The following is a 25909-nucleotide window of genomic DNA, read 5'->3' on the forward strand; positions in this document are numbered from 1 at the left end:
TTCTCCTAAGACAAACGCCTGTACATCACAGTGCTCACATCTACATGAAAATACTACTAAAACTCAATGGAGTGCAGCCTCATCTTTACGTGGCAATCCTATGCACACTTACTTAGAAATAAACTCTACTGAATACAGCAGCAATTACTTCTGAGGAAAGGTGCATAAAATTAAACTCTGTGCTTGTTCAGACAGCGCTATCCGTTTTTGTACTTTTACTCCCTCAACCTGGTGCCACGAGTGATGCTCACAGGAAATTATGGGCATTCCAGTCCAATACATGGTTTAGAAAGGTTGAGAAGGACCCCAAACTGTGGTTTATAGTTCCAAAAACAAGCCTAGGTGAGCCGTCCCTTCTCTGGCAGGGCTAAAAGAGGTTTTTGTTTCATTTCTGATATTTAATGGACAATCTTGGACAATCAACAACATTATTATAGGAAGTGGATTTAGTTTTTTTAAAACATAACTAAGATCAACCATAAGCTTGTGTTCGGATATAACAGTAAACTATGGGCAACAAATAATGCAAGCACAGTTTTCTGGTTTTATCTTCTTGGGGATGCTAGGAAAAGGCAAGTCAGGCAAACTGAGGATGACCTAGGCTCAGTTTTGGAAAAAAATTTTTGCCACATGTCTTGTTTGCTTGTAAGGACAGTTGACTGCTTTCATTGTGATTTTATAATGTATGTTTTCTTTATATTTTTCACTGTACACCACCCAGAGTAACAATTTCGCAAGACAGATGGCATATAAATCAAAGATATACATATATCTGAATATAACCTTCTAGTCACTTCTATAAGATCATGGGAGTCAGAAAAGAGGAGAAAATAGAATTTCTTCCCTTTCCACCTACAGTACTAGAACAGAAATAAAATGGAATCTGCTTTCAGGTTCTGCAAAAACGAAGCAGAGCATTGATTCCAGAAGCATGTAATGAACTTTAGAAATCTTACATTACAAATAATGGAGATAATTATCAGTGCAGATGATGGAGAAAATCATGACACTTATCCCTCTCACACGTTGTTTATGAACTTTTGTGAAGAAGAGATCTTAAACAGAATCTTGCGCATGCCTCTCTACAGAAGAGAGTCCCACTGTACTTAATTGGAGGATAAGTGTGCACAGGTATTTCCCCATTTCTCTCTCTCTCTTTCACACCCATATAATCTTCTTTTTACCCACAAGTTCTGTAGAGGAAAAAGGAGCCCTGGCCACCCTTCCACTCACCAGTCCCTTCCAGCCCGGTCTCCGGACCTCCAAATATTCCTACATGCCTCTGCATAAAAACCACTCTCGACCCCACCCCAAACAGGCCACGATCCTAAAGGTATTTCTTAGGTAGCAAATGCTAGCCATCTCTGGGAGACTTATTTTTGAGCCATCCTGCTTAACTCTGGCCTTACTCCGGAGGAGGAGCAGCGCAACCTTCCTCCCCCCCCCCTCCCGCCTGCGTGAGTTTTAAGGGGTCGGACTTCCTACCAGGTGTAGCCCACCTCCCACTTAACACCCCTAGGGGCTTCCTTGGGAGTAGATACGGAATAGGAGGGCGGTCCTTTTCAAGCCAGTCATTCCCTTCCCTGAGGGGGGGGGCCTTCCCTTCCCTGAGGGGGGGGGCCCTTCCCTTCCCTCTCCCGCCCCAACTCCGTGGGATTGCAAAGCCGTCGTGAGCACCTTTGTTGGGGGAGTCCGGCTCGCTCCCCTCGAGGGGGACTTGCTCCCGAGGAGGCGTGCCTGGGGCTCCGCTCTTAGCATGCTCAGGACTCCTCCCGGCCGAGTGGAAGGAGCCAAGCCTCAACTGGACTCCATGGGACTTCCTTGCACGTCAGGCAGGCGGACCGACTCGGGAGTAAGGGCACCCAAGGCGGCGGCGGCGGCGAGTGAACGTGAGTCTAGGATGGAGGCTGCTCCCCCCTCCCTCAGGTTCTTCCAACCCCCCCCCCTCGACGGACGACAGCCCTCCCTTCCTCCCCACCCCCGCCGTTCCTCCCCCCACCCCCACCCCCGGGGGGGGCAACTTCTCCTGGGACCTCCCACCCCAAACCCTCGGTCTCCGCCTGCGCGGCCCCCCCCCCCGAGGAGGCGCCCCCGTCTCACCCTTCGCGTCCCCCGGCGGGGTCTCCTGCGCAGCAGCAGCAGCAGCAGCAACAGCCGCCGCCGCCTCAGCCGCGCCCCCAAGGCCCCCCTCCCCCACCCACCCGGGCCGGAAACGGGGGCTGAGGAGGAGGAGGAGGAGGTGGAAGAGGGAGGGGGGACCCTGTTGACCACGCGCCGGAAGGAGCGTCACCGCACGGTGGTGACGAGGGGGGGGGGAAACGACGACTAATCCGGCACTTCCGGTCTAGAGAGAAAGCCAGGATTCCCCCCCCCCCTTATTTTTTTAAATGCCGTGGGATTTTGGCATTTCTGGCGTGTGCGTGTCTGTAAATGACAACATAACAGTGCATATTACTTACACACACACTTATATACTGTATTCCAATGTTGATATGTTTTCCAATATTATATAAATACGTTATACATATGTTAAATAAATAATAAATATATAACGTATTTTATTTTATTTTTTCAAAACATTTTATTTTTTTAACATAAGGGGTAACAAAGGAAAAAGGGAATTGGAATTTATGAGGAAGAGGGGAGACAATAACATACTGGTATCCAATCTATATCTATTGCCATATCAAAATTTTAAGTTATTCTATTTACTCTTCTCTGCCTTGTAGATAAAGTTCACATTTCAATATATATTGATCAGCTACTGCCTGTCGATTCAGTCCATTTGTTAAATAAGTCCCATCTTTCTGTTGCCTTTTGCAGGGGTAATATATAGCGTATTTTAGACATGTAAATATGGAATGCACTGAGATATCTAAAATACGCTATATCTCAGTGCATTGCGTATTTACATGTGTATAAGACCCAAACAGCACTTAAAGGTTTTTTTTGTATTTATACGCATATAAATAGCATGACAATTGTACATTGTAAATACATTATATATGATTAATTCCATCAATTCCAGACAGGCTGATGGGTTTCCCTCTATTCTATACAATGAGATGCAGTATTATTCAAATTAACAGGATTTCCTGAACCAGGAGTAAACTTAACAACCACAGTAATATTAAACAGTTTTGAACCAGGTCATGACACTATGATTACTATTGACACGTTTTCCTCAACTCCAGGCTGATTGATGCCCCTTTTTCCACTCCTAGTGACAGGAACTTTGATCAAGCGCGCAAGGGATCTGCCTTAAATTGTAGTAGGGATACCTCAATAGGCAGGGACTAGAGAGCAGGGCAGCAATCCCCCTTCATGGATTGCTGCCTTGTCGTGGTGAAGGAGCTTGAGTAACTCAGAGAAGCTATGGGCTATGCCGTGCCGGGACACCCAAGTCGGACAGGTCATAGAGGAGAGTTCTGACTCAACGCGATCCACCTGGAGCAGGAACTGGCAAGCCACTCCAGTATCTTTGCCAAGAAAACCCCATGAACAGAAACAAAAGGCTAAATGATATGACGCTGGAAGATGAGCCCCTCAGGTCGGAAGGCGTCCAACATGCTGAGGAAGAGCGGAGGACAAGGACAAGTAGCTCCTGAGCTAATGAAGTGGTTGGGCCAAAGCCAGAAGGACGTTCAGCTGCGGACGTGCCTGGAAGTGAAAGGAAAGCCCGATGCTGCAAAGAAAAATGCTGCATAGGAACCAGGAATGTAAGATCTGTGAACCTTGGTAAACTGGATGTGGTCAAACAGGAGACGGCAAGAATAAACATTGACATCCTGGGTGTAAGTGAACTAAAATGGACGGGAATGGGCGAATTCAATTCAGAAGATTATCATATCTACTACTGTGAGCACGAATCCCGTAGAAGAAATGGAGTAGCCTTCATAGCCAACAAAAGAGTGGGAAAAGCTGTATTGGGATATAATCTCAAAAATGATAGAATGATTTCCATATGAATCCAGGGCAGACCTTTCAACATCACAGTGCAGTAATCCAAGTTTATGCACCAACCACCGATGCTGAAGAGGCTGAAATTGACCAATTCTATGAAGACCTAGAACACCTTCTAGAACTGCCACCAAAGAAAGATGGTCTTCTCATTATAGGGGACTGGAATGCTAAAGTAGGGAGTCAAGAGATAAAAGGAACAACAGGGAAATTTGGCCTTGGAGTTCAGAACGAAGAAGGACAAAGACTAATAGAGTTTTGTCAAGAGAACAAGCTGGTCATCACAAACATTCTTTTCCAACAACACAAGAGGCGACTCTATACATGGACATCACCAGATGAGCAATACCGAAATCAGATTGATTATGTTCTCTGCAGCCAAAGATGGAGAAGCTCTATACAGCCAGCAAAAACAAGACCAGGAGTTGATTGTGGCTCTGATCATCACCTTCGTAGAGAAAAATTTCAAGCTTAAACTGAAGAAAGTGGGAAAAACCACTGGGCTAGTCCAGTATAAACTAAAACCAAATCCCTTATGAATACACAGTGGAAGTGAAGAACAGATTTAAGGAACTAGAGTTGGTGGAGAGTGCCTGAAGAACTCTGGATGGAGGCTCATGACATTGTACAGGAGGAAGCAACAAAAACCATCCCAAAGAAAAGGAAATGCAAGAAAGTAAAGTGTCTTTCCAACGAGGCCTTAGAAATATCAGAGAAGTGAAGGAAAAATGCAAGGGAGATCAGGAAAGATACAGAAAATTGAATGCAGACTTCCAAAGAATAGCAAGGAGTGACAAGAGGGCCTTCTTAAATGAACAGTGCAAAGAAATAGAGGAAAATAATAGAAAGGGAAAAACCAGAGATCTGTTCAAGAAAATTGGAGATATTAAAGGAACCTTTTGTGCAAAGATGGACATGATAAAGGACAAAAATGATAGGGAACGCAAAGAAACAGAAGACATCAAGAAGAGGTGGCAAGAATACACAGAGAAATTACACCAGAAAGATCTGGATGTCCCAGACAACCCAGATAGTGTGGTTGCTAACCTTGAGCCAGACATCCTGGAAAGCGGTCAAGTGGGCCTTAGAAGGCATGGCTAATAGTGGAGGTGATGGCATTCCAGTTGAACTATTAAAAATCTTAAAAGATGTTAAAGATTTTATTTAAAATCTTAAAAGAAAAGTTAAGGTGCTACACTCAATATCCCAGCAAGTTTGGAAAACTCAGCAGTGGCCAGAGGATTGGAAAAGATCAGTCTACATCCCAATCCCAAAGAAAGGCAGTGCCAAAGAATGCTCCAACTACTGTACAGTTGCACTCATTTCACACGCTAGCAAGGTTATGCTTAAAATCCTACAGGGTAGGCTTCAGCAGTATGTGGACTAAGAACTCCCAGACGTACAAGCTGGATTTCAAATGGGCAGAGGAACTAGAGACCAAATTGTTAACATGTGCTGGATTATGGAGAAAGCCAGAGAGTTCCAGAAAAATATCTGCTTTATTGACTATGCAAAAGCCTTTGACTGTGTGGATCACGGCAAACTATGGCAAGTCCTTAAAGAAATGGGACTGCCTGATCACCTTATCTACCGCCTGAGAAACCTATATGTGGGACAGGAAGCAACAGTTAGAACTGGATATGGAAACACTGATTGGTTCAAAATTGGGAAAGGAGTATGACAAGGATGTATATTGTCCCCCTGCTTATTTAACTTATATGCACAATGCATCATGCGAAAGGTTGGACTGGATAAATCCCAAACTGGAATTAAGATTGCAGGAAGAAATATCAACAACCTCAGATATGCAGATGATACCACTCTGATGGCAGAAAGTGAGGAGGAATTAAAGAACCTTGTAATGAGGGTGAAAGAGGAGAGCGCCAAAAATGGTCTAAAGCTCAACATAAAAAAAACTAAGATCATGGCCACTGGCCTCATCACCTCCTGGCAAATAGAAGGGGAAGATATGGAGGCAGGGACAGATTTTCCTTTCTTGGGCTCCATGATCACTGCAGATGGTGACAGAAGCCACGAAATTAAAAGACACCTGCTTCTTGGGAGGAAAGCAATGACAAACCTAGGCAGCATCTTAAAAAGCAGAGACATCACCTTGATGATAAAGGTCCGCATAGTCAAAGCTATGGTTTTTCCATTAGTGATGTATAGAAGTGAGAGCTGGACCATAAAGAAAGCTGACCGCTGAAGAATTGATGCTTTTGAATTGTCATGCTAGAGGAGGCTCTTGAGAGTCCCTTGGACTGCAAGGAGAACAAACCTATCCATTCTGAAGGTAATAAACCCTGAGTGCTCACTGGAAGGCAGATCCTGAAGGTGAGGCTCCAATACTTTGGCCATCTCATGAGAAGAGAAGACTCCCTGGAAAAGACCCTGATGTTGGGAAAGTGTGAAGGCAGGAGGAGAAGGGGACGACAGAGGACGAGATGGTTGGACAGTGTCACCGAAGCTACCAACATGAATTTGATCCAACTCCGGAAGGCAGTGGAAGACAGGAGGGCCTGGCGTGCTCTGGTCCATGGGGTCACGAAGAGTCGGACATGATTTAATGACTAAACAACAACAACCGAGACCAGGGACCCTCTTTCTTTTCTCCTGCTTAAGACAGTGTGGGGTCTGTCCAGCCTTATCCAGGGTATCCAGCCAGGGGTGGTTAGGGTGGGATAAGCATACTCCCAAAATTCATTCTTCAGCACGATAGTGTTCTTTCTTCCTTTCTCTTTCCCTTCAAAAGGAGGTCTCTGGGGTGACTGTGAATTCTGACGGCTTTCAACCTTGATGGGTAACTTGTGGGCAAGAAGCTGCTATTAGGACAGAACGTTCTGGAGAGACAGAATGCATTTTATCTCTTTATTCAATCTGTACACAGAACGTATATGGAAAGCAGAACTAGATTCAGATGAAAGAAGAGTGAACATTAGCGATGGAATCATCACTAATCTAAGATATACAGATGAAAGCAATGACTTGGAACTTTTAGTGAAAATGAAAGCGCCAAAGCAGGACTGCAGTTGAACATTAATATCAAAATCATGACTACTGAGGGATTAAACAACTTTAATGTTGAGAATGAAGAAACTGAAATTGTTAAAGATTTTATATACCTTGGTTCAATCATCAGACCCAATGGAGACTGCAGCCAAGAAACCAGAAGATTTCTACCCTGGGCAGCAATGAAAGAACTAAGGTTGTAAAGATAATAAAGTGTTACAATGTATCACTGGAGACCGAGACCAAGATCACCAGCATTATGGTGTTTCCCAATCACTATGTATGGGTATGGAAGTTGGAGAGAAAGTAAGGATAGGGGGGAGGGAGGGGAAAGATTCATTTGCAATATGGTGCTGGAGAACAACTTTGTGGATACCCTGGACTGCCAAAAAGACAAACAAATGGATCCTAGGGCAAGTCATGCCTGAACTAACTCTGGAGGCAAAAATGGTGAAAGTGAAGCTGTCCTTTGGGCACATACATCATAAGAAGGAAATTAGCTGGAAAAGATAATAATGGTGCAAAGGTTTTGAGAGGAAGCAGGAGAAGAGGAAGACCTGCTATGAGATGAGTTGACTCCCTAAAGAAACCACAGATTTGAGTTTACAATTGCAGAGCAGCGAGAGCTGTTGGGGACAGGACATTTTGGATATCGTTCATTCATGGGGTGGAGCAGGGCAATCTCTGAACAAAAGAATGGACATAACTCTGACGTCAGGAATGGCAACACGTAAAAATCTTTTTGGAACATTTCAGTCTACCTGGACAACTCTTTGAATCATCCGGAAGTCACCATTTTAGAGGGGGAACCTCACTACAGAACTTGACTAGAAACAGAAACTGCTGAGATATCAGTTTGATTGACTTATCCATAAAAGTTTCTTAAGGCGCTCAGAGTGGTCTAAATATACCAGATGGGTGGGATATAAATCAAATAAATAAATGAATGAATAAAAATAAATAAGTCATCACCAGCTCTTTGCCACCTGCCTAGTCTGTTCTGCTACTGTTTCCTTGTAGACAGATAAATGAAATCCTTCACAGTTTGAGAACACCTTTCTTTACTAACGAACCATTCTCATTTCGTACATTATTTCTATTCCCCCCTGGTCATGAGGCCATGCACAAATACGACTGCCATGTAGTCCCACTGAAGAAAGGGACTTGATCCACCAAAGCTCACATTAAAATACACAACATTTTGTCTTTAAGATGCCACAGCGTTTTTGTCTCCGGGGGGGGGGGGTTTGCTGTTCTTGTTGTGTTTCATTATTTTTTTGTCGACAAACCGATGCTGCACGCCACTACTCTCGAGTAAGCCCTTAAGACTCCCAATGCGATTCATTCACAAAATCTTCCCTCCACCTCCTTCCCCATAGAGGCGCCAGAGCTAGAGCTGCGCCGCTTCTGCCTTCATGGACTCTATGGCCGCTTCCGCATTCAAACCGGAAGTTCCGGCTGGAACTTATGTTTTGAGTAACGATACTACTGTTCGTTCTCTTTTTTTTGAAAAACATAAATAACTATAGATGAGACTTTAAGTGTAGGGTGGGGCAGGAAAGAAGGTCAACAGAGAAAAAGCAGAGGAAAAAACAAGTGGCAGGGAGTGAAAAGGGGTGGACTACTCTCAGGAACTGCAAGCTAGTCTGCTCTGAATCCCACAGCAAAGGAGGAACGCAACCCGGTTCCTTCCCTTGCTATGGCTCGTTAAACCCTCCGTAAGAGGCAAACTAATAAGGGTGAAACTGAAGCAATTCGGGGAACTATAAAAGCTGCGAGTAGATTATAGCGGAGAAGAAATCGCGATAGGTGTACGTGTGCGCACACGTTGTTACTATTAGTAGCAATTGGTGTGCTGCCAACCTGATGCAGTTATTATGACCCGAAGGTTTTCCAGATTTGTTTGCTTTTTGTGTCGGAGCTTTGTAAAGTACAGAAGCGACTGTGTTACTCTTCTCTTGCAAACCGTTAGAAACCGAGAAAACAATAAAAGAAAGGACACAGAGACGATCCAATATATATGATTAAATATATGCTAGAGGAAAATAAAGAATGTCGTATAAAATTGTGCTATATCAATTGCATTATGTCTGGTTCTCACAGCATCTTCCGTCATTGCACATTGTAGAGGTACAGTAAAAATAAATCAGGGAAGTGGTTTACCAGTCTTGTCCTTTTGGTGGCGCTCTGTAACTGTGGCTTGTCCATAGCCGACCACTGGCAGAGTACATAAGGGCACAGAATGCAGAAACCATAACCCCCTCAGACACATACCCTTGGGTCATCTGGTGGAGATGAAATGTGTTACATTTTTATTGCGGATGTAAACACATCTGGTGAAAACAGGTATATGGGAACTGTTGTGATGACTGTTAGAAATATGAAATGTTGTGATGACTGTTAGAAATATAACTGTTAGAAATATGAAATGTTCTTCATCTTGCATCTGAAGAAGTGGGCTACAGTCCACATAAGATTATGCAAAAAAAAAAAGTGCCAATCTTTAAGATGCTGCAATACTTGTGGTTGTCTTTACTACTGCTGGCAAACTAACACTACCTCCCTTGAACCCACTTTTGCTAAATCCTGCTGGGTGGGGGCCAAGTCATGCTGGCATTGTATATAGCAAGGGGCAATTGCCAGTGCAATGAATATTGTCAGAATGTACAACACAGCTTAGAAAAGTTACAATTTGGGGGCAGAACACCAAGAATGACCATGGACTGTTCAGAAGTTTGGGACAGAGCAGAATACCTTCCATTTCCCCAGAGTAGTCCACCTTTTTTTCCTCATTAACTGGCACAATATCAAGAACTCACTCTGAGACATTAGTAGGAGAAAGAATAAAAATTTCATACTTACAATCAAGCAGCAAACTGACATGACTGTTTTCAACAACAGACTTCAAAAGACTAAAGAGAGAGAAACAACACAGAGCAGAGAGGCAGGGCTCTCTCAGAATTCAGAGGCAGGGAACGAACAATGGGTTAGTGCTAGAGACATAAAACTTCCCAAAATTTCCATTTTTTTCCTGGGGAAAATGGGAAAATGGATTTCCCCCCCAAAAAAATTTCCCATTTTTTTCCAGAAAAATGGAAATTTGGGAGGGAAATGTAAAAAAATGTTATAATACTTATAATAAGAAAATATAAAATGAAAACACTTCTTACGTGGATTTTTTCTTGGGAAATTATTATTATTATTTTGTTGTTGAATTTATACATCTCTAGTTAGTGCTAGATAGATTGAAAGTCACCCCAGACCAGGTTTCCCATCCCAGCTAAACCTACCGTGAGGGGCTGCAGGCGGTCATCCCTAGCAAGCTGTTTGGCCCCAGCACACAGGTATCAGGCAACTGGGAGGAGGGTCGGATTTCTCAGGATCAGGCCAAGGCAGTTGAAGGAAAGACCGTTCCCTAATGAGAAATAGTTGGAGGAGGCTGGGTCAAGGAGGACAGAAGAGCAGGACTGGGAAGGCAGAGGACCATCTCCCAATCATAGGATGTGTTGGAGGATACAGGAGAAGAGCAGGTGGGAAGCCCTCTGCCCTCTGCTGGTTTGCTTGCTTGCAACGGGCATCGGAGCCCAGAGGCTCCAGCTGTGTTCTCGGGCAAGGCTATGTTAGCCTGGACTGTTTTTAGGAAGCTAATTAAAACAGAGTGATATAAAGCTGCAGCTGGCTGGATAGCTGAGTGATTTGGGCATCTGGTTGTGGAGCCAGAAGTTGGGAGTTCAATTTTTTATTATGCCTCCATTGAGAAGAGCCAGCCTGTATGATCTTGGGCAAGCTGCATGGTCTCAAGGTGCCCCCATAGGGAGGGAATGGTAAACCACCTCTGAGTACTTTCTACCTTTGTAGAAATTTGTAAAATCAATGCACTAGACTAGAACAGGAAAAGGGGCTGTCCATTTGTGTGTGTTCCCACTGATGTACATGACATTAGAAGATACGATAAACTTGACACATGTTTGTGATGGCTACAGATGGCTAGCTCCGAAAGCTTGTGATCTATGGAAGTTTAAAGTCTGTTAAGAAATCTCTAGTAGGCTCAAAAGGTTGGCGTCTTAGATCCAAATCAGTCTGCCAGTTCACCCCATTTAACCTTAGAACTCCTCCTGTCTTTCTTCGAGTCAGAAGCACCGGAGTGTAAGTAATAAACACACCAGATAATTTTTACCCAAAATGGGCACCATCAACAGCATTTTGGGCAGGGGCACAGAGTACGCTGACATAGGTGTCAACATGTCTGCTCTTGCAAAGGGCTGTGTCAATGTCAAAACCCCATGTTCTTAGGTTCACTTTGGCTCACCTAACTCTGGTCTGTAGTCTATTCAGTGACTTCCATGTACCCCATTTCTCCGTCGGGCAGGGGCCTAGACCAGGGGTCTCCAAAGTATGGCCTGTGGGTCACATCCGGTCCGCCTTGCCTTTTTATTGTAGTAATTGATTGTAGCAAAAGGGATCAACATGAGCCCATCAGAACTACCAAAAATACCCAGTGTTGTAATTTTACCCTAGAACAGAATCTAACTGGTCCACTTCAATACAGACTCCACCAAAGCAGACTTCATTACAAATTGCGTCAGTTCTATTCAAAATTGGGTTTAGTCCCAACCTGGTCCATAGCCCTCATACCCATTAACCTGGGAGTGCATAATTCCATTTATCAGTTCAACAGGGAGGAGAAAAGTGTATGCCTATTCGATGCAGATGCTTTGAGTTGTTCCCTTTTAGGTGCTAAATCTCTCTCTATGTGTTGCTGGGTGAAATACCTGCTAGATAATTGGCTTGATTATTAGGGCTCCAAACATTATGATGGGCCAACATGAGCTCATCAGAAGCACCAACCTGAACCAACATTTTGCCCTAGAATTAAATCTAGCCAGTCCATTGAAAGCCAGACTTCTGACGTCGTCGTTTAGTCGTGTCCGACTCTTCGTGACCCCATGGACCACAGCACGCCAGGCCCTCCTATCTTCCACTGCCTCCCGGAGTTCTGTCAATTTCATGTTGGTTGCTTCGCAGACACTGTCCAGCCATCTCATCCTCTGTCGTCCCCTTCTCCCCTTGCCTTCACACTTTCCCAACATCAAGGTCTTTCCAAGGAGTCTTCTCATGAGATGGCCAAAGTACTGGAGCCTCAGCTTCAGGATCTGTCCTTCCAGTGAGCACTCAGGGTTGATTTCCTTTAGAATTGATAGGTTTGTTCTCCTTGCAGTCCAGGGGACTCTCAAGAGCCTCCTCCAGCACCACAATTCAAAGGCATCAATTCTTCGGCGGTCTGCTTTCTTTATGATCCAGCTCTCACATCCATACATCACGACAGGAAAAACCATAGCTTTGACTATTCGGACTTATGTTGGCAAGGTGATATCTCTGCTTTTTAAGATGCTGTCAAGGTTTGTCATCTCTTTCCTCCCCAGAAGCAGGCGTCTTTTAATTTCGTGGCTGCTGTCTCCATCTGCAGTGATCATGGAGCCCAGGAAAGTAAAATCTGTCACTGCTTCCATACAGCGAACCCTCAACTTACAGAAGGCTCGACTTACAGACTTTTCGAGTTACAGACTTCTCTGGCTGCAAAATTTAGATTCGACTTGCAGCCGGAGAATCGACTTACAGACCAGAAAAACCCCAAAATGGAACAAAAATAGAATAAAAACCGCCGGTTATGGGATTAATCGGTTTTCAATGCATTGTAGGTCAATGGAGATTCGACCTACAGACTTTTCGACTTGCAGCCACCGTTCCAATACGGATTAATTCCGTAAGTAGAGGGTCCACTGTATCTTCCCCTTCTATTTGCCAGGAGGTGATGGGACCAGTGGCCATGATCTTAGATTTTTGATGTTGAGTTTCAGGCCGTTTTTTGCACTCTCAGTACACAGATCAGTACAAATCATGCCATATTTCTAAACTTGGGATTTGCTTAAAACTGATCTGTAGTCCTAATACTCACTAACCTGAGAGTACATAATTCCACTGATCAGTTCAACAGGGCTTACTTCTGAATAGATACGCAGAAAGCTGCACAGTGAACCCACTACCTTAAAGGCGCCATCTAGAGTCATTTCATTGAAGGACAAAATAGTCACAGCAGGTGTACAGGTGGTCAAATAAATCACTAGTAAAGAAAAGGATAGAGAAGCCGGGTGGCATTGGGACAAGTCCTTGAAACGTGAACACAGAAGAATCGATGGACTATGACCGAAGGAGTTGATCATAGAAGGCCAAAGGCACCTTAGGCCATATATGGCCAGATACGTGCTGTTGTTTGCCATATATGGGTAACATCAGATTTACAGCCACAGTTTGACTTCTGATAAGCTTTCTGTTAATACACAAGCGGAAGAATGAAATCAAGGGGAGACAAAGGGCAAACTGGGTAGCAGTGGATAAATAGGACCAGGTAGGCGTGAAACAATTTCTTACACGGTCCACCTTGGGGTTGCCCACAAAGCCAACTCTGCCAGCGTCAGGTAAGTCTAAGAACAAGGCTAAACACCCAGAGTGTTCTATCCTCAGTCTGTTGGATGCATTCGCTCCTCCTCTTTGGCTGGCTGCAAGAAGTTAAGATCCAGGTGAGCTGGACAAAGGACCAGCTGGAGGGAGTTTAGCCTTAAAGGAATTAATTTGGCAATTGCAGGTTTTGGGACTGTGATCTGGTCTTGCAGTTCAGTCTGGTGGCTAGGTCATGCCTTGGCGTCTCATCCTGATTTGGTCTGGATTTATTTGTGCCCTGGATCCAAATCAATGTATAGTGGTGCCTCGCTTAAAGGGTGCTCCGTTTAGCGATGAAACCACATAGCGATTAACTTTTTGCGATCTCAAAGCGATTGCATTGCAATGTTTTAAATGGGGGTTTTATCGCTTTGCGATGATCTGTTCCCTGTTTTCGCTTACCGATCATCGCAAAGTGATGTTTTTTAAACAGCTGATCGGCAGTTCCAAAATGGCCGCCGGGTAAAAAAAATGGCCACCCGCTGTGTTTTCGCGCCGATTCCTCGCTTAAGAGGCAGCGAAAATGGCCACCGTATGGAGGATCTTCGCTTTAAGATCAGTTTTTTGCCCGTGGGAACCCATTAAACAGGTTTTAATGCGTTTTTATGGGCTTTTTAAAATCGCATTGCAACGAAATAGCTTAGCAGCGATTTTTGCTGCATGGATTAATGTCGCTATGCGAGGCATCACTGTATACATTTGCTCCAGAACTGCATCTGTTTGTTCCACTTAGATCCAGACCCCATTCAAACTGATCCAAATTATTATATAACTAATCAACTAAGATTTATTGGAGATACTATATATAACAAAGGAAGGTTAATTTGGTGGGATATGGAATCCTCAAAAATAAATGGAAATATTGAAAAATATTTGTTTAATGTAGTAAAAAGAAAGACAATAAATCAGGTAGACACCCTTTTTAAAAGCAAAATATATTGCTTATATACTGCCCTATAGCACTTCAAGCACTCTCTGGGTGGTTTACAAGTTAATTATGCAGGCTACACATGAAGCTGGGTACTCATTTTACTGACCTCGGAAGGAGAGAAGGCTGAGTCAACCTTGAGCTGGCTACCTGGGATTGAACCCTGGGAGCACAGTTTTAGCTGCAGTCCAGCAGTTTAACCATTGTGCCATGAGGCTCAAATAAGAAACATAAGAAACATGTTAAATGTCTGCAACAGATATAATAATAAGTTATATCCCTTTACTTCACCACTAAAATTAGTGACCAAAATAGAAAATTTCCCAGCAAACTTGAAAGGTTTAGCCGATTTGTTTGATTAAAAAGTTGCCAGAATGAAGGAGTGGATGATTAAAATGAGATCGGAGGATTATAGTTAAACTTCAAACTGATAAAATATGGTATAATTATACCCAATTAGATAGTTGGACAAATGGTTGAAAACTAATGGCAAATGCAGAGAATGTACTAAGTATGAACAATTTCTATCATCACATGAAGACATGCAGAAAGATGCTTTGAGGAAGGGAGTAGTGAGTAGAATTTATAACCTAATTTTGGAAAAAGAGACTGAAATAGAAGGTCTGAAATCAATTTGGGAACGTGATTTAAAGACAGAAATTAAAATAGGATTGGAGAAAAAATTGGAAGATGACAGTTTTATGGAGTTGGAGGGGAAGTGCTGCTGTGGAGGATAATGCATGGACCCAGGTGAGTTATAAACTAGAGATCTCTAGTTATAAGCACAAGTATGTCTTTACTCCCTGTCTGGTTAGTGCAGCATGTTGTTTGATTAAGGTCTATTGGACACCCTTTGAGAAACTCTGATGGTGTTCTTCCTTATTCAAGCTCTGCGTGTAAGCAAGTTTGGCTATTCTGAGCCTGCTTCAGCCAAGCATTCTCTGGGTGTGTTGAATATATCTCCCATTGCCCTACCACATGAGCAAAACTGGTCGGTGTAGTGGGAGTTGTACTCCAACAAAGTTTTGGGGAAGTCCAAAATTGCGGCAAGCTGCTCAAGAGGGGCCACACAGCTGAGTCCCAGAGAGAGTAAAAGCCATGGGATTGGATAGCTGCTTGAAAACAGAGAGAAACAGGAAATAAATGGTTGGAATTTCCATTGTTATCACATCATGAGCACCCACCTCAGTACTGTAATATTTGGTTCTTATTCCCCTCCAAAGAGCTCAGGGTGGCAAATGTGCTTCCTTCCTCCTTGCCCACATTATCCTCACAGCAAGATGCCAGTAGAGTGAGAATATCTGATTCTCGTGGTTTCTTCCTGTTTCTCTTCACAATGATTTTAAAACACTTCTCTGGTATAGTGCTATGGCAGATGAGCACTGCAGTTTCTCAGGTGATGTCAATTTAGTGCTATGTCACTTGCCAATTAAAAAATAATCATTTGTAAAACCTAAATAATAGGTATTTTTTTAAAAATGTTTGACCTCTCCCAGGACACTGGCCCTTTGAATCGATATAGGCCATCACACATTCCACAAAAACTGAAAAAAGTCATTGGCAGAATTGCTACAAAAAAGCCACTAGTCTCTGCTGGCTGAGCAAAAAAACAACAAATAACCATGCAACAAGACTGGGCTTATTCACAATCTGTAGATCAAGTAGCTGATGGAAAATATACTGAGTGCAGCCTTGCCAGTCTAGCACAAAGTGTGGAGTGAATACCAGTGTAGTCACTCCTGACTGAAGAAATCTTAGTGTGGTCAAGACATATCTACTAAGAATTAAACTTCTAAGTTTGATACTATTTTACTTCCTAAGAAGTGTGTTTAGAAGTGGAACTTTAGTAATTTTATCATATGAGATATTTTTTTATTAAACTCTTCAACACAAATCTACATATCTGTATACAAAAGAAATAAGGACTAACATTCTGTTGTTTAGCATATTACCGTATTTTTCCGTGTATAAGATGCCCCCATGTATAAGACGTCCCCCACTTTTCTAACCCAAAATTAAGAAATTTAAGTGGGAGTTAACAAGTGTAGAGGGAAAGGGATCAAAGCACTGCAAGATCACTTGGATCACTGTTTTCTCACTTTGTGCTAAGCCCCACGGGGTTTAGCAAAAAGAGGGAGAAAGGGATCAAAGCAATCCTGCAACTGCACAATCATTTTGATCCCTTTCCCCCTTATACAGCCACCGGATTGCTTTGATTATTTCCCCCTCCTTTTTTTAAGCCCCATGAGATTTAGCAAGCAGAGGGGAAAACATGGATCAAAGTGACCCTGCAGTGCTTGGATCCCTGCTTTCCTTTTGCTAAGGATTAGCAAGTGGAAGGGAAAGCAGGGATCAAAGCCCTGCAGGAACAATTTGATCCCTGCTTTCCCCTCCACTTGTTTTTCTCTCTCCTCAGCTTACTTCCATGTATAAGACAACCCTCAATTTTTAGTCTAAATATTTTAGAGAAAAGTATAGTCTTATACACGAAAAAACCCCAGTAAGTCACAACTAAAGTAGGCCAATTTGAATCATTAGAATTTACAGAGGAATTGATTCACTGAATTCCCACTGATTCATTGGGCCTACTCTAGTGTCACTTACTACGTTGAGCAACAGAATTTTAACTAACATCATCTTTTTTCTCAGTCAAAGGCTGGGAATGGGATGCAGTATTGTAGAATAGGCATGGAACACAGCGCAGTAGTAACCAGACAGTAGCAATATAGTTATCTGTAACAAATCATTTGTTGGTGATAGGGGCATAACTAAGTTACATTTCAAAGAATGGGAACCAAGTTACTCCACAGTTGTAATGGATGACAGAGTTACAGTTACAGTACTTTTTAAAATTACTTTCCGGATGCAGTTTTCATGGAATTATTTCACATTTTATCTGTTCTATTATCAATCCTAAGATGCTTTTGTTTGGCTACTGTGTAAAACAGCAAAATTGAATGAAAATGTCTGATTTTCACATTTTCAATAGCAAATCATCTTGCTTTGTTTTGTGATTGGTTATTAAAAGCAGCTAGCTACTCCCCTTTTTACATGGTAATGAGTGAATAACTTCAAACATTATAACAGATGAAGATAATGGGAACAAAAATCACTCCCTAAATGAATTCCAGCTCTCCCAATACAGAGTACTGTATGTGGTCTGCTGCCCAGTTACAGTCTCTACAACCACACAAATTATAGTTTAGGGCCAAACTATGTACTACAGATGGCTCACGATTTGCAGACAAGGTCCATTAGCACTCTGTGGATACAATTCAGAAAGATGTTCTTCACTGAATAATCCGATTTGCAAACCCAGCCTGTGCTTATCTCGCAAAGAACAATCACAAAACAATCTAATTTTCAGACTTTGGTTGGGGTGGGGGAAGACATGTTAAAAGTCCCTGCTGTGACAATCAGACATTTTCAGAACTCAAGGAGTGCCGCCTTCTAACCTATGATGTGGCATCTTGAAGCCACCTTTCCTTCAACTGGATGCCAGTAACACAGACACCTTGGCCAATAATCCCACAGTGTGGAGATTTCCTCTATACAATGGACCCTCAACTTACAGACGGCTTGACCTTCAGACTTTTCGAGTTACAGACTTCTCCGGCCGCAAAATTTAGGTTCGACTTGCAGCTGGAGAATCGACCTACAGACCAGAAAAAAACCAAAATGGAACAAAAATGGCTGGTTACGCCATTCATTGGTTTTCAATGCATTGTAGGTCAATGGAGACTCGACCTACAGACTTTTCAACCTGCAGCCACTGTTCCAATACGGATTAATTCCATAAGTCGAGGATCCACTGTACTCGCATTTTTCTTTTCCCGCTTCTCCATTTCTTGCCCATTTGTTCTTTGATTTATCTTTATTGCTTGTGGGAGCTTATCTCTTGCCAGAAGACACTAGAAAACCACACGTACCATAAGCCAATATCATAAACACGCCAACTGTAGCCAAGGGAGCAAAGAGCACCAACAGTTTCATTTTGCAATATAGCCAAATAAGGTCAAAGATGTGCCTTTGGCTACCTTCCAGCAAGAACAGGTTTCAGGCTTAGCAGAAGTGTAAGTAGGGAAAAGACAAACCACTAAACCTGTGATATTTGCATTTAAATCAAGACCCCAGTTGCCACAGGGGCGAGGGGAGTGTTGAATATATCTCCCATTCAACACCCCCCTCGTCCCTGGCTGAAGGATTCTGGGACTGATGGTTCCCCAAAGACAAATTTTTCCAAGGCTGGTAGGAAGACAACACTTTGGGATTGGGCAAATATCTGGAGTTAGCATGGAATCCAGTCAGCACCAATCCAAAGGCAGGAGTGGAGAACAAGCCAAGAAATCAGGACGAAGGACAATCGGGATGGGAGGGCAAAGTAGAACAGAGAACAAGACCAAATTTCGAAGCTATGCCAGCACTCCGGCACACTTCGTAGCTTCTGCAGGTAAGCCTTAACACAAGAAGCGCTCTTAAGTTCTTCCTGTTCAGCCATCAGCTCCAGTGGAGGAAGTCTGAAACATTCTTGTGGGAGGATCTTCAGGGGTACATTTCATCCCATGGGCATTGATGCACAGTTCCAGGTAGCCTGACATCACCTCCGCCCCCAGAAACCACATGGTGGAAAGGACACCTGGGGAAGCAGTAATTCTCAATTGGCAGTATGCACACCACTGGCAGGATGTAGATGGGACAGAAATGTTTTCACAGTTATTATTAAGACTTTAAAAGGTAAAGGTTCCCCTTGACAATTTTTGTCCAGTCGTGTTCGACTCTAGGGGGCGGTGCTCATCCCTGTTTCCAAGCCATAAAGCCAGCATTTTTGTCCGAAGACAATCTTCCGTGGTCACATGGCCAGTGCGACTTAGACACGGAACGCTGTTACCTTCCCACCGAAGTGGTCCCTATTTATCTACTTGCATTTGCATGCTTTCGAACCGCTAGGTTGGCGGGAGCTGGGACAAGCGCCGGGCGCTCACTCCATCGCGTGGATTCGATCTTACGACTGCTTGGTCTTCTGACCCTGCAGCATATAAAGGCTTCTGCAGTTTAGCCCGCAGTGCAACTACGTCCCCTTGTGCCACCACGTCCCCTTGCAGGTCCTTCTCATACGGGCTTGACCTGTCACATATTATCTATCTGCAGCTGGACTCCTTTTGGTGTTCACAGAAGATCTGCATAGCATGCCATGGCTAATTGCTGAGGTGCTCAGACACATCTCAGTAGCACAATTGGTATGCCTTGCATGACAAGGCATACCAGAGAGATGCATCCCAGCCCCTTAGCAATTAATATGGCAATTTAAGTAGGCCTTATGCAAACATCAGAAGGATTCTGGTCTCTGTCTTTTTGGTGTAGACTCCTATGGCTTGCTATCCCAGAAGAGCTCAGAACAATTAATCTTTTTGGCTGCAAATCCCAAGTATATCTGTTGCCCGTGCTGTATCAAGGAGGTGTGGCCCTAGCATGGAAGATCTCCCTGCTTTATATCTACGCCCCCAGCCCTGATCAACATGTTGATTGTCCTCAATCAAGTTCTTGTCTGGCAGTCAGTGATGTACTGGATCCTGAGTTTAAAGAGCTGAAGTGTCAGGACTTTTTTTTTATTAGGGAGAACAATTATGTCATCTTTCAAACCCTTCTGAGTTCTCAATCACTTTGAACCTAGCCACCATTTCCATAGTAGACAAAAGGATATGTACACTCTTTCACTCTCTCTCTCTCTCTCTCACACACACACACACACATCCGTGATCTCCCGTCGCTTGTCCGAGCTCCTGCCAACCTAGCAGTTCAAAAGTATGCAAAATGCGAGTAGATAAATAGGTACCACCTCGGTGGGAAGGTAACGGTGTTCCGCGTCTAGTCGCGATGGCCATGTGACCACAGAAACTGTCTTCAGACCAACTCTGGCTCTACAGATGAGCACTGCGCCCTAGAGTTGGACATGACTGGACTACATGTCAAGGGGAACCTTTACCTTTATAGATTTAGAAAGACCTGCTTGTGGTAGAGAGGAATATTGCTGGAGCTGATTTGTAGATCAACACGTCCTACATTCAATCAATGGAACCTATAGAGGAGTAGACTTGGGAAATCTCCACTGATCAAATGTGCCTACTCTGGTAGAATTTACTATGCTAAGTAACAGGATTTTGGTCACTGTCTGATGAGTTATCTCACTTAGACTACAGACAATGTTTCTTCCAACAGATGGACACCCCAGACATAGAAGAATAAATGAGCCATACTGACCACACTCTTCTAGCATATTGCTGGCTTTCAAATTTGCATAGCTTAACAGGGGTTAAATCTCACCACTTTACTACATTTAGAGTATTTCCAGGGAACTCAGCAGTAACTGGCTTGAAAGGGAATACTGACAAAACCTTTTCCCAGTAAAAATCGAATACAGGTGAATTAGTTTGTGACCGTTGTTGACCAAGGCATCAGAGTGGACTAACTTAGGTGTCATTTTAACTGTCTTCTGCAGTCAGCCCAACTATTTCCTAAATCAGTTGTTTGATACCTCTACACTATTTTATGTTCCCTCTAGGTTAAGTCAAAATGGCCGATGAAGAAATTGCTGCTCTGGTTGTGGACAATGGTTCCGGCATGTGCAAAGCTGGGTTTGCAGGAGACGATGCCCCCCGTGCAGTGTTCCCCTCCATCGTGGGGCGGCCCAGGCACCAGGGAGTCATGGTAGGGATGGGTCAGAAGGACAGCTACGTGGGAGATGAAGCTCAGAGCAAGAGAGGTATCCTCACCCTGAAGTATCCCATTGAACATGGCATTGTCAACAACTGGGATGACATGGAGAAGATCTGGCACCACACCTTCTATAATGAGTTGAGGGTGGCCCCTGAAGAGCACCCAGTCTTGCTCACCGAAGCTCCTCTGAACCCCAAATCCAACCGGGAGAAGATGACGCAGATCATGTTTGAGACCTTCAACACGCCAGCTATGTACGTGGCCATCCAGGCAGTGCTGTCCCTCTACGCCTCTGGCCGTACCACAGGGATCGTCTTGGACTCTGGAGATGGAGTCACTCACATGGTGCCCATTTATGAAGGTTATGCCTTGCCCCATGCCATCCTGCGCCTAGATTTGGCTGGCCGTGACCTGACTGATTACCTCATGAAGGTCCTGACTGAGAGAGGCTACAGCTTCCACACCACGGCTGAGAGGGAGATTGTGAGGGACATCAAGGAGAAGCTATGCTATGTTGCTTTGGATTTTGACCAAGAGATGGCCACGGCTGCATCCTCCTCCTCCCTGGAGAAGAGCTATGAGTTACCTGATGGGCAGGTGATCACCATTGGCAATGAACGCTTCAGGTGCCCAGAAGCCCTCTTCCAACCCTCCTTTCTGGGCATGGAACAGCCAGGGATCCATGAGGCCACTTACCATTCCATCATGAAGTGTGACGTGGACATCCGCAAGGACCTCTATGCCAACACAGTCCTATCAGGAGGGACCACCATGTACCCAGGCATTGCTGACAGAATGCAAAAGGAGATCACAGCCTTGGCCCCCACCACGATGAAAATCAAGATCATTGCTCCCCCGGAGCGCAAGTATTCTGTGTGGATTGGGGGCTCCATCCTGGCCTCTCTTTCCACCTTCCAGCAGATGTGGATCAGCAAGCAAGAGTACGATGAATCTGGTCCATCCATCGTCCACCGTAAATGCTTTTAATGATCTATAACCAACGTCTTTTGCTCATATTGATTTTAGTTCTGCCCTGGTGTAATATCCTCAACATTGATTCTATTATTTCTATAATCTGAGACATTAAGCAAAAGTTTTCCCAAGGATTTTTCAATGGTCATTCTGGAGATCAGGAATCAAGTGGATCTTCTGCACTATTGGTTCCTGATCATTTTTAATAAGCTTAATGTTGAATAGAAAATGTTTCCTTTGTAACCTGGGGAGGGGATTTCTATAGTTCTTTACAGATAATTTCTGGATGAATAAAGTGAATAAATGTGCTTATCATAAAGTAAGAGTTTGTAATATGTTTCTTGTAGTGCACCTTCTTTTTGCATTGTTTTCATGAAAGAAAGAGAAAATAACAGATTTATAATGGCACAGGATGAAACAACAAGCAACAGGAAATAAAAAGAGAACTGCCAGAATCAATAATAAGGGGGAAAAGAGAAGCCACAATAAATTGTTCCAGAGTTTTGAACGTCTGGCTAAATTCTTCTAGCAGCACAGCAGAAGTGCAGGGATTCACAAAGCAGAATAGCTTCAAGTTCCCCAAAGTACACATCCCATTTTCTCATCAACTGGCACTTGCAATCTCAATAATTCACTCTGAGACATTAGTAAGAGAAAGAATAAAAAGTTTCACTACTTACTATAGAACCAATCAAACAGTAAGTAGACAAGCATGATGTCTTTTAGCAACAGATTTCAACAGACTCGCTGCTTCCAACAGACAACAAAGAGGGGGAAAGAACACTGAGCAGAGATTTGATTTGAATTCAGAGTCTGGGAAGGAACCAATGGTTAGTGCTGGATAGACTGACAGTCACCTCAACCTAGAAAGGTCCCTCCCAGCCAATCCTGATAAAAGCAGCATGTGAGGTTGCAAAAACTCCAACACCCCTTCTCAAGCTTGCATGCAGTTTTGAAATGAAATATATTTATATTGATAAATATGTAAATATTTGTATTTATTTATATTATGTTACATTACATTGCAAGACATAGACTCTCCTTTCCGCAATATAACAGATGTAATAGCAAGACTTCCCTCCTTTTATATCGTGTGGATGAGATAGATACTTACACCCACATTCGATGTGTTCATACAGCATCAAGAAACATACTGTCCAAGTGAGGGGGTGTGGGATTTCCAATGCAATTCGAAGCGTAGCAATAGACATGTGCATGCATGACTTCCCTTCTTTCTTAGTTTCCATCCAGAGGGAGCAGTTTTGTATCCTGCTGTGTAACTGACAAAATTCCCTCCTTATTTTGTGGGTTCCCAATTTAAATTGTAGTCTCAGGACTAGAACTCAGAAAAAGTGACCTTTATTATTCTAAAGTATTTTAACTTGGAAGGACTGAATTTTCCTCTGAGCACACTCCTTTATACTTACATGCCTATTGTATTCTCTGGGCGTTCTCAGAACAGAAGAACAGCATATAAAAGAAAACAATAAATAAATACTAGTGTTTTGTGTTTCGTTTTTGTCAACATGATCACAACAAATATTATGCCATTGAGAACGTATGGATGAGTATATACATATACAACACTTAACCCAGAAAGAGAAGATACTGTAGGTCTGAATCTATATTCATGTCTAAGCCAGTCTATTTTTAATACACTTGAGAATCTGACCAATATCATCTCTTCCAAAGAATATTTGATGTCAGTTAAGTCCCACACTATGTTCACCACAACTTTTCAGCATCTGCTCACATCTGCTCAGGGGTGAGTCCCACTGAGTAGAGATAGGCTTACTCTGTAGTAAATGATAAAAGACAGCAGCTGTGGGCTGCAACCAGCTCCTATATACAAACATGATCTATGTCATATTTTACCAAAAAGCCCTTAAGTCTTTAAGATGACACAACATTTTTGCTCTTGCTGGTTTCTTTTTGTTGTGTTTCATTATTTTTTTGTCTGGTATATACACACCAGTAAGCCTCATGAAACAAATCAGGGCTTCTTTCTAGATAGAACTTCATAGGACTCCTTTGTGACATTGCGATCCCACCCATTGTAGGTCTAACGTCAAGGCTGACATAGCGCTCCCTGCTCCTTCGGAATAAACCTGCATTGGGGTGCTTAACATCTGGATTTTCCGGTTTCTTTCCCATCCCCAATGGTTTTGCACCACCCAACCTATTGAAGCCATGTTGTGAGTCCTTACTCTTCAGTAAGCCCCTTAGATTACAATGCAACTCATCCACAAATTTCTCTCTTCACTCCACACCTTTCACCATAGAGACATGAGAACTATACCAGCACGCCTCTTGGGTTTATGTAATCTATGATCACTTCCACATTCAAACCAGAAGTTCAGGCTGACTTTCTCTATTGGTTTATTCTTCTCATGATCCTGTTTTGGAAATTAAAAATAAATCTGGATATCTCTGAATGAGACAGTAAGTGAAGCATGGGACAGATAAGAAGAATAACGGCAAGGAAATAGAGAAACAAACAACCATTGAGTGGAGTGGAACAACCCTTGAGAAAGCCCTTAAAGAGCTACAGCAAGGGGAGGAATGCAAGCCATGTGTAGAGGGGGTGGGGCCAACATAATTTATTTGTGCCAAGAGTAGGGTGAGACTTCCGTAAGAGGCAACCAATGATGGTGAGCATTAGGCAGTTTGGGGAACTATAAAAACTGCTAGTAGACTACAGTGGGGTCTTGACTTGAGAACTTAATCCGTATTGGAAGGCAGTTCTCAAGTCAAAAAGTTCTCAGGTCAAATCTGCATTTCCCATAGGAATGCATTGACAACCATTTGATCCGTATCTGCTCTTTTCCATCCATAGAAACTAATGGGAAGCTGCTATTCCTCCTTCAACCACTAGAGGGGGATATTTTGTTTCTTTTTTTCTTAGGTCAAGGAAGGTTCAGGGAAGGCAGGGAAAATACAGTCCAGGCAGTACAGTGGACCCTTGACTTACAGAATTAATCCGTATTGGAACGGTGGCTGCAGGTCAAAAAGTCTGTAGGTCAAGTCTCCATTGACCTACAGTGCATTGAAAACCGATTAATCCCGTAACAGGCCATTTTTGTTCCATTTTGGTTTTTTTCTGGTCTGTAAGTCAAATCTCAGTCTGCAAGTCAAACCTAAATTTTGCGGCCAGAGAAGTCTGTAACTCAACAAGTCTGTAAGTCAAGCCGTCTGTAAGTCAAGGGTCCACTGTATTCAACTGCTGGACAGTTCAGTGGTTGGGAGTTCAGCTGCCCACTGTGTCTCCTTGACAGGAGCTGGACTCAATGATCCATAGGATCCCTTCCAGCTCTGCAGTTCTGAGATTCTAGGATAATTATAGTTCATGGAGTGGGGCACTAGTAGGTGTGAGAGTGTACATGCACACATGCACATAGTCATTATTACTGACCATTAAGTGCTGTCAACTTAATACAACGTTATGATGACCATCTCAGAGTTCTTTAGATTTTTTTTATTTCTTTGTGTAGACGTGTTGCAATGTACAAAAGGACTGTGTCAATATTCACTTATAAGGCATTTAAAATATTAAAAGAAAAGGCAGATAAAATACAGTAATACATGATTGGAATGGAATGGCATCCTTCAGTCTTGAGAGACTATGGTAACGTGCTCTGTATGGAGGACTTGGAGAGTGTTCTCTCCAGAGCACGAAGCCTGGTCAGAATAATATGGAGGATAGGCTGTTACCCAAACAGCAAATCCCCCCTCTCCATGTCACTGAAACAGTCCAGGGGAAAGGCAAGAGCCTATACAACTGGTTTCAGCAACATCACAAGAGTTGACAGAATGACACGAACTGCCTCC

At 43.3% G+C, this 25909-nt stretch overlaps 1 protein-coding gene across 2 annotated transcripts; it reads left to right on the forward strand.

Moving 5' to 3' along the window:
- The first annotated feature begins 1675 nt into the window (after positions 1-1675).
- On the forward strand, positions 1676-22404 carry LOC110084467 (actin, cytoplasmic type 5). Of its 2 annotated transcripts, none has more exons than XM_072982141.2 (2): positions 1676-1889; positions 20955-22404. In XM_072982141.2, exon 2 carries the CDS (start codon positions 20966-20968, stop codon positions 22094-22096), a length of 1131 nt encoding a protein of 376 aa, XP_072838242.1. In that variant the 5' UTR covers positions 1676-1889; positions 20955-20965; the 3' UTR covers positions 22097-22404. The 2 variants fall into 2 exon arrangements, with proteins under 2 accessions (XP_072838242.1, XP_020659503.2); XM_020803844.3 differs by lacking the exon at positions 1676-1889 and adding an exon at positions 13320-13445.
- The last annotated feature ends 3505 nt before the right edge of the window (positions 22405-25909 follow it).

Source organism: Pogona vitticeps, chromosome 12, assembly GCF_051106095.1.
Source record: "Pogona vitticeps strain Pit_001003342236 chromosome 12, PviZW2.1, whole genome shotgun sequence".
Taxonomy (NCBI): domain Eukaryota; kingdom Metazoa; phylum Chordata; class Lepidosauria; order Squamata; family Agamidae; genus Pogona; species Pogona vitticeps.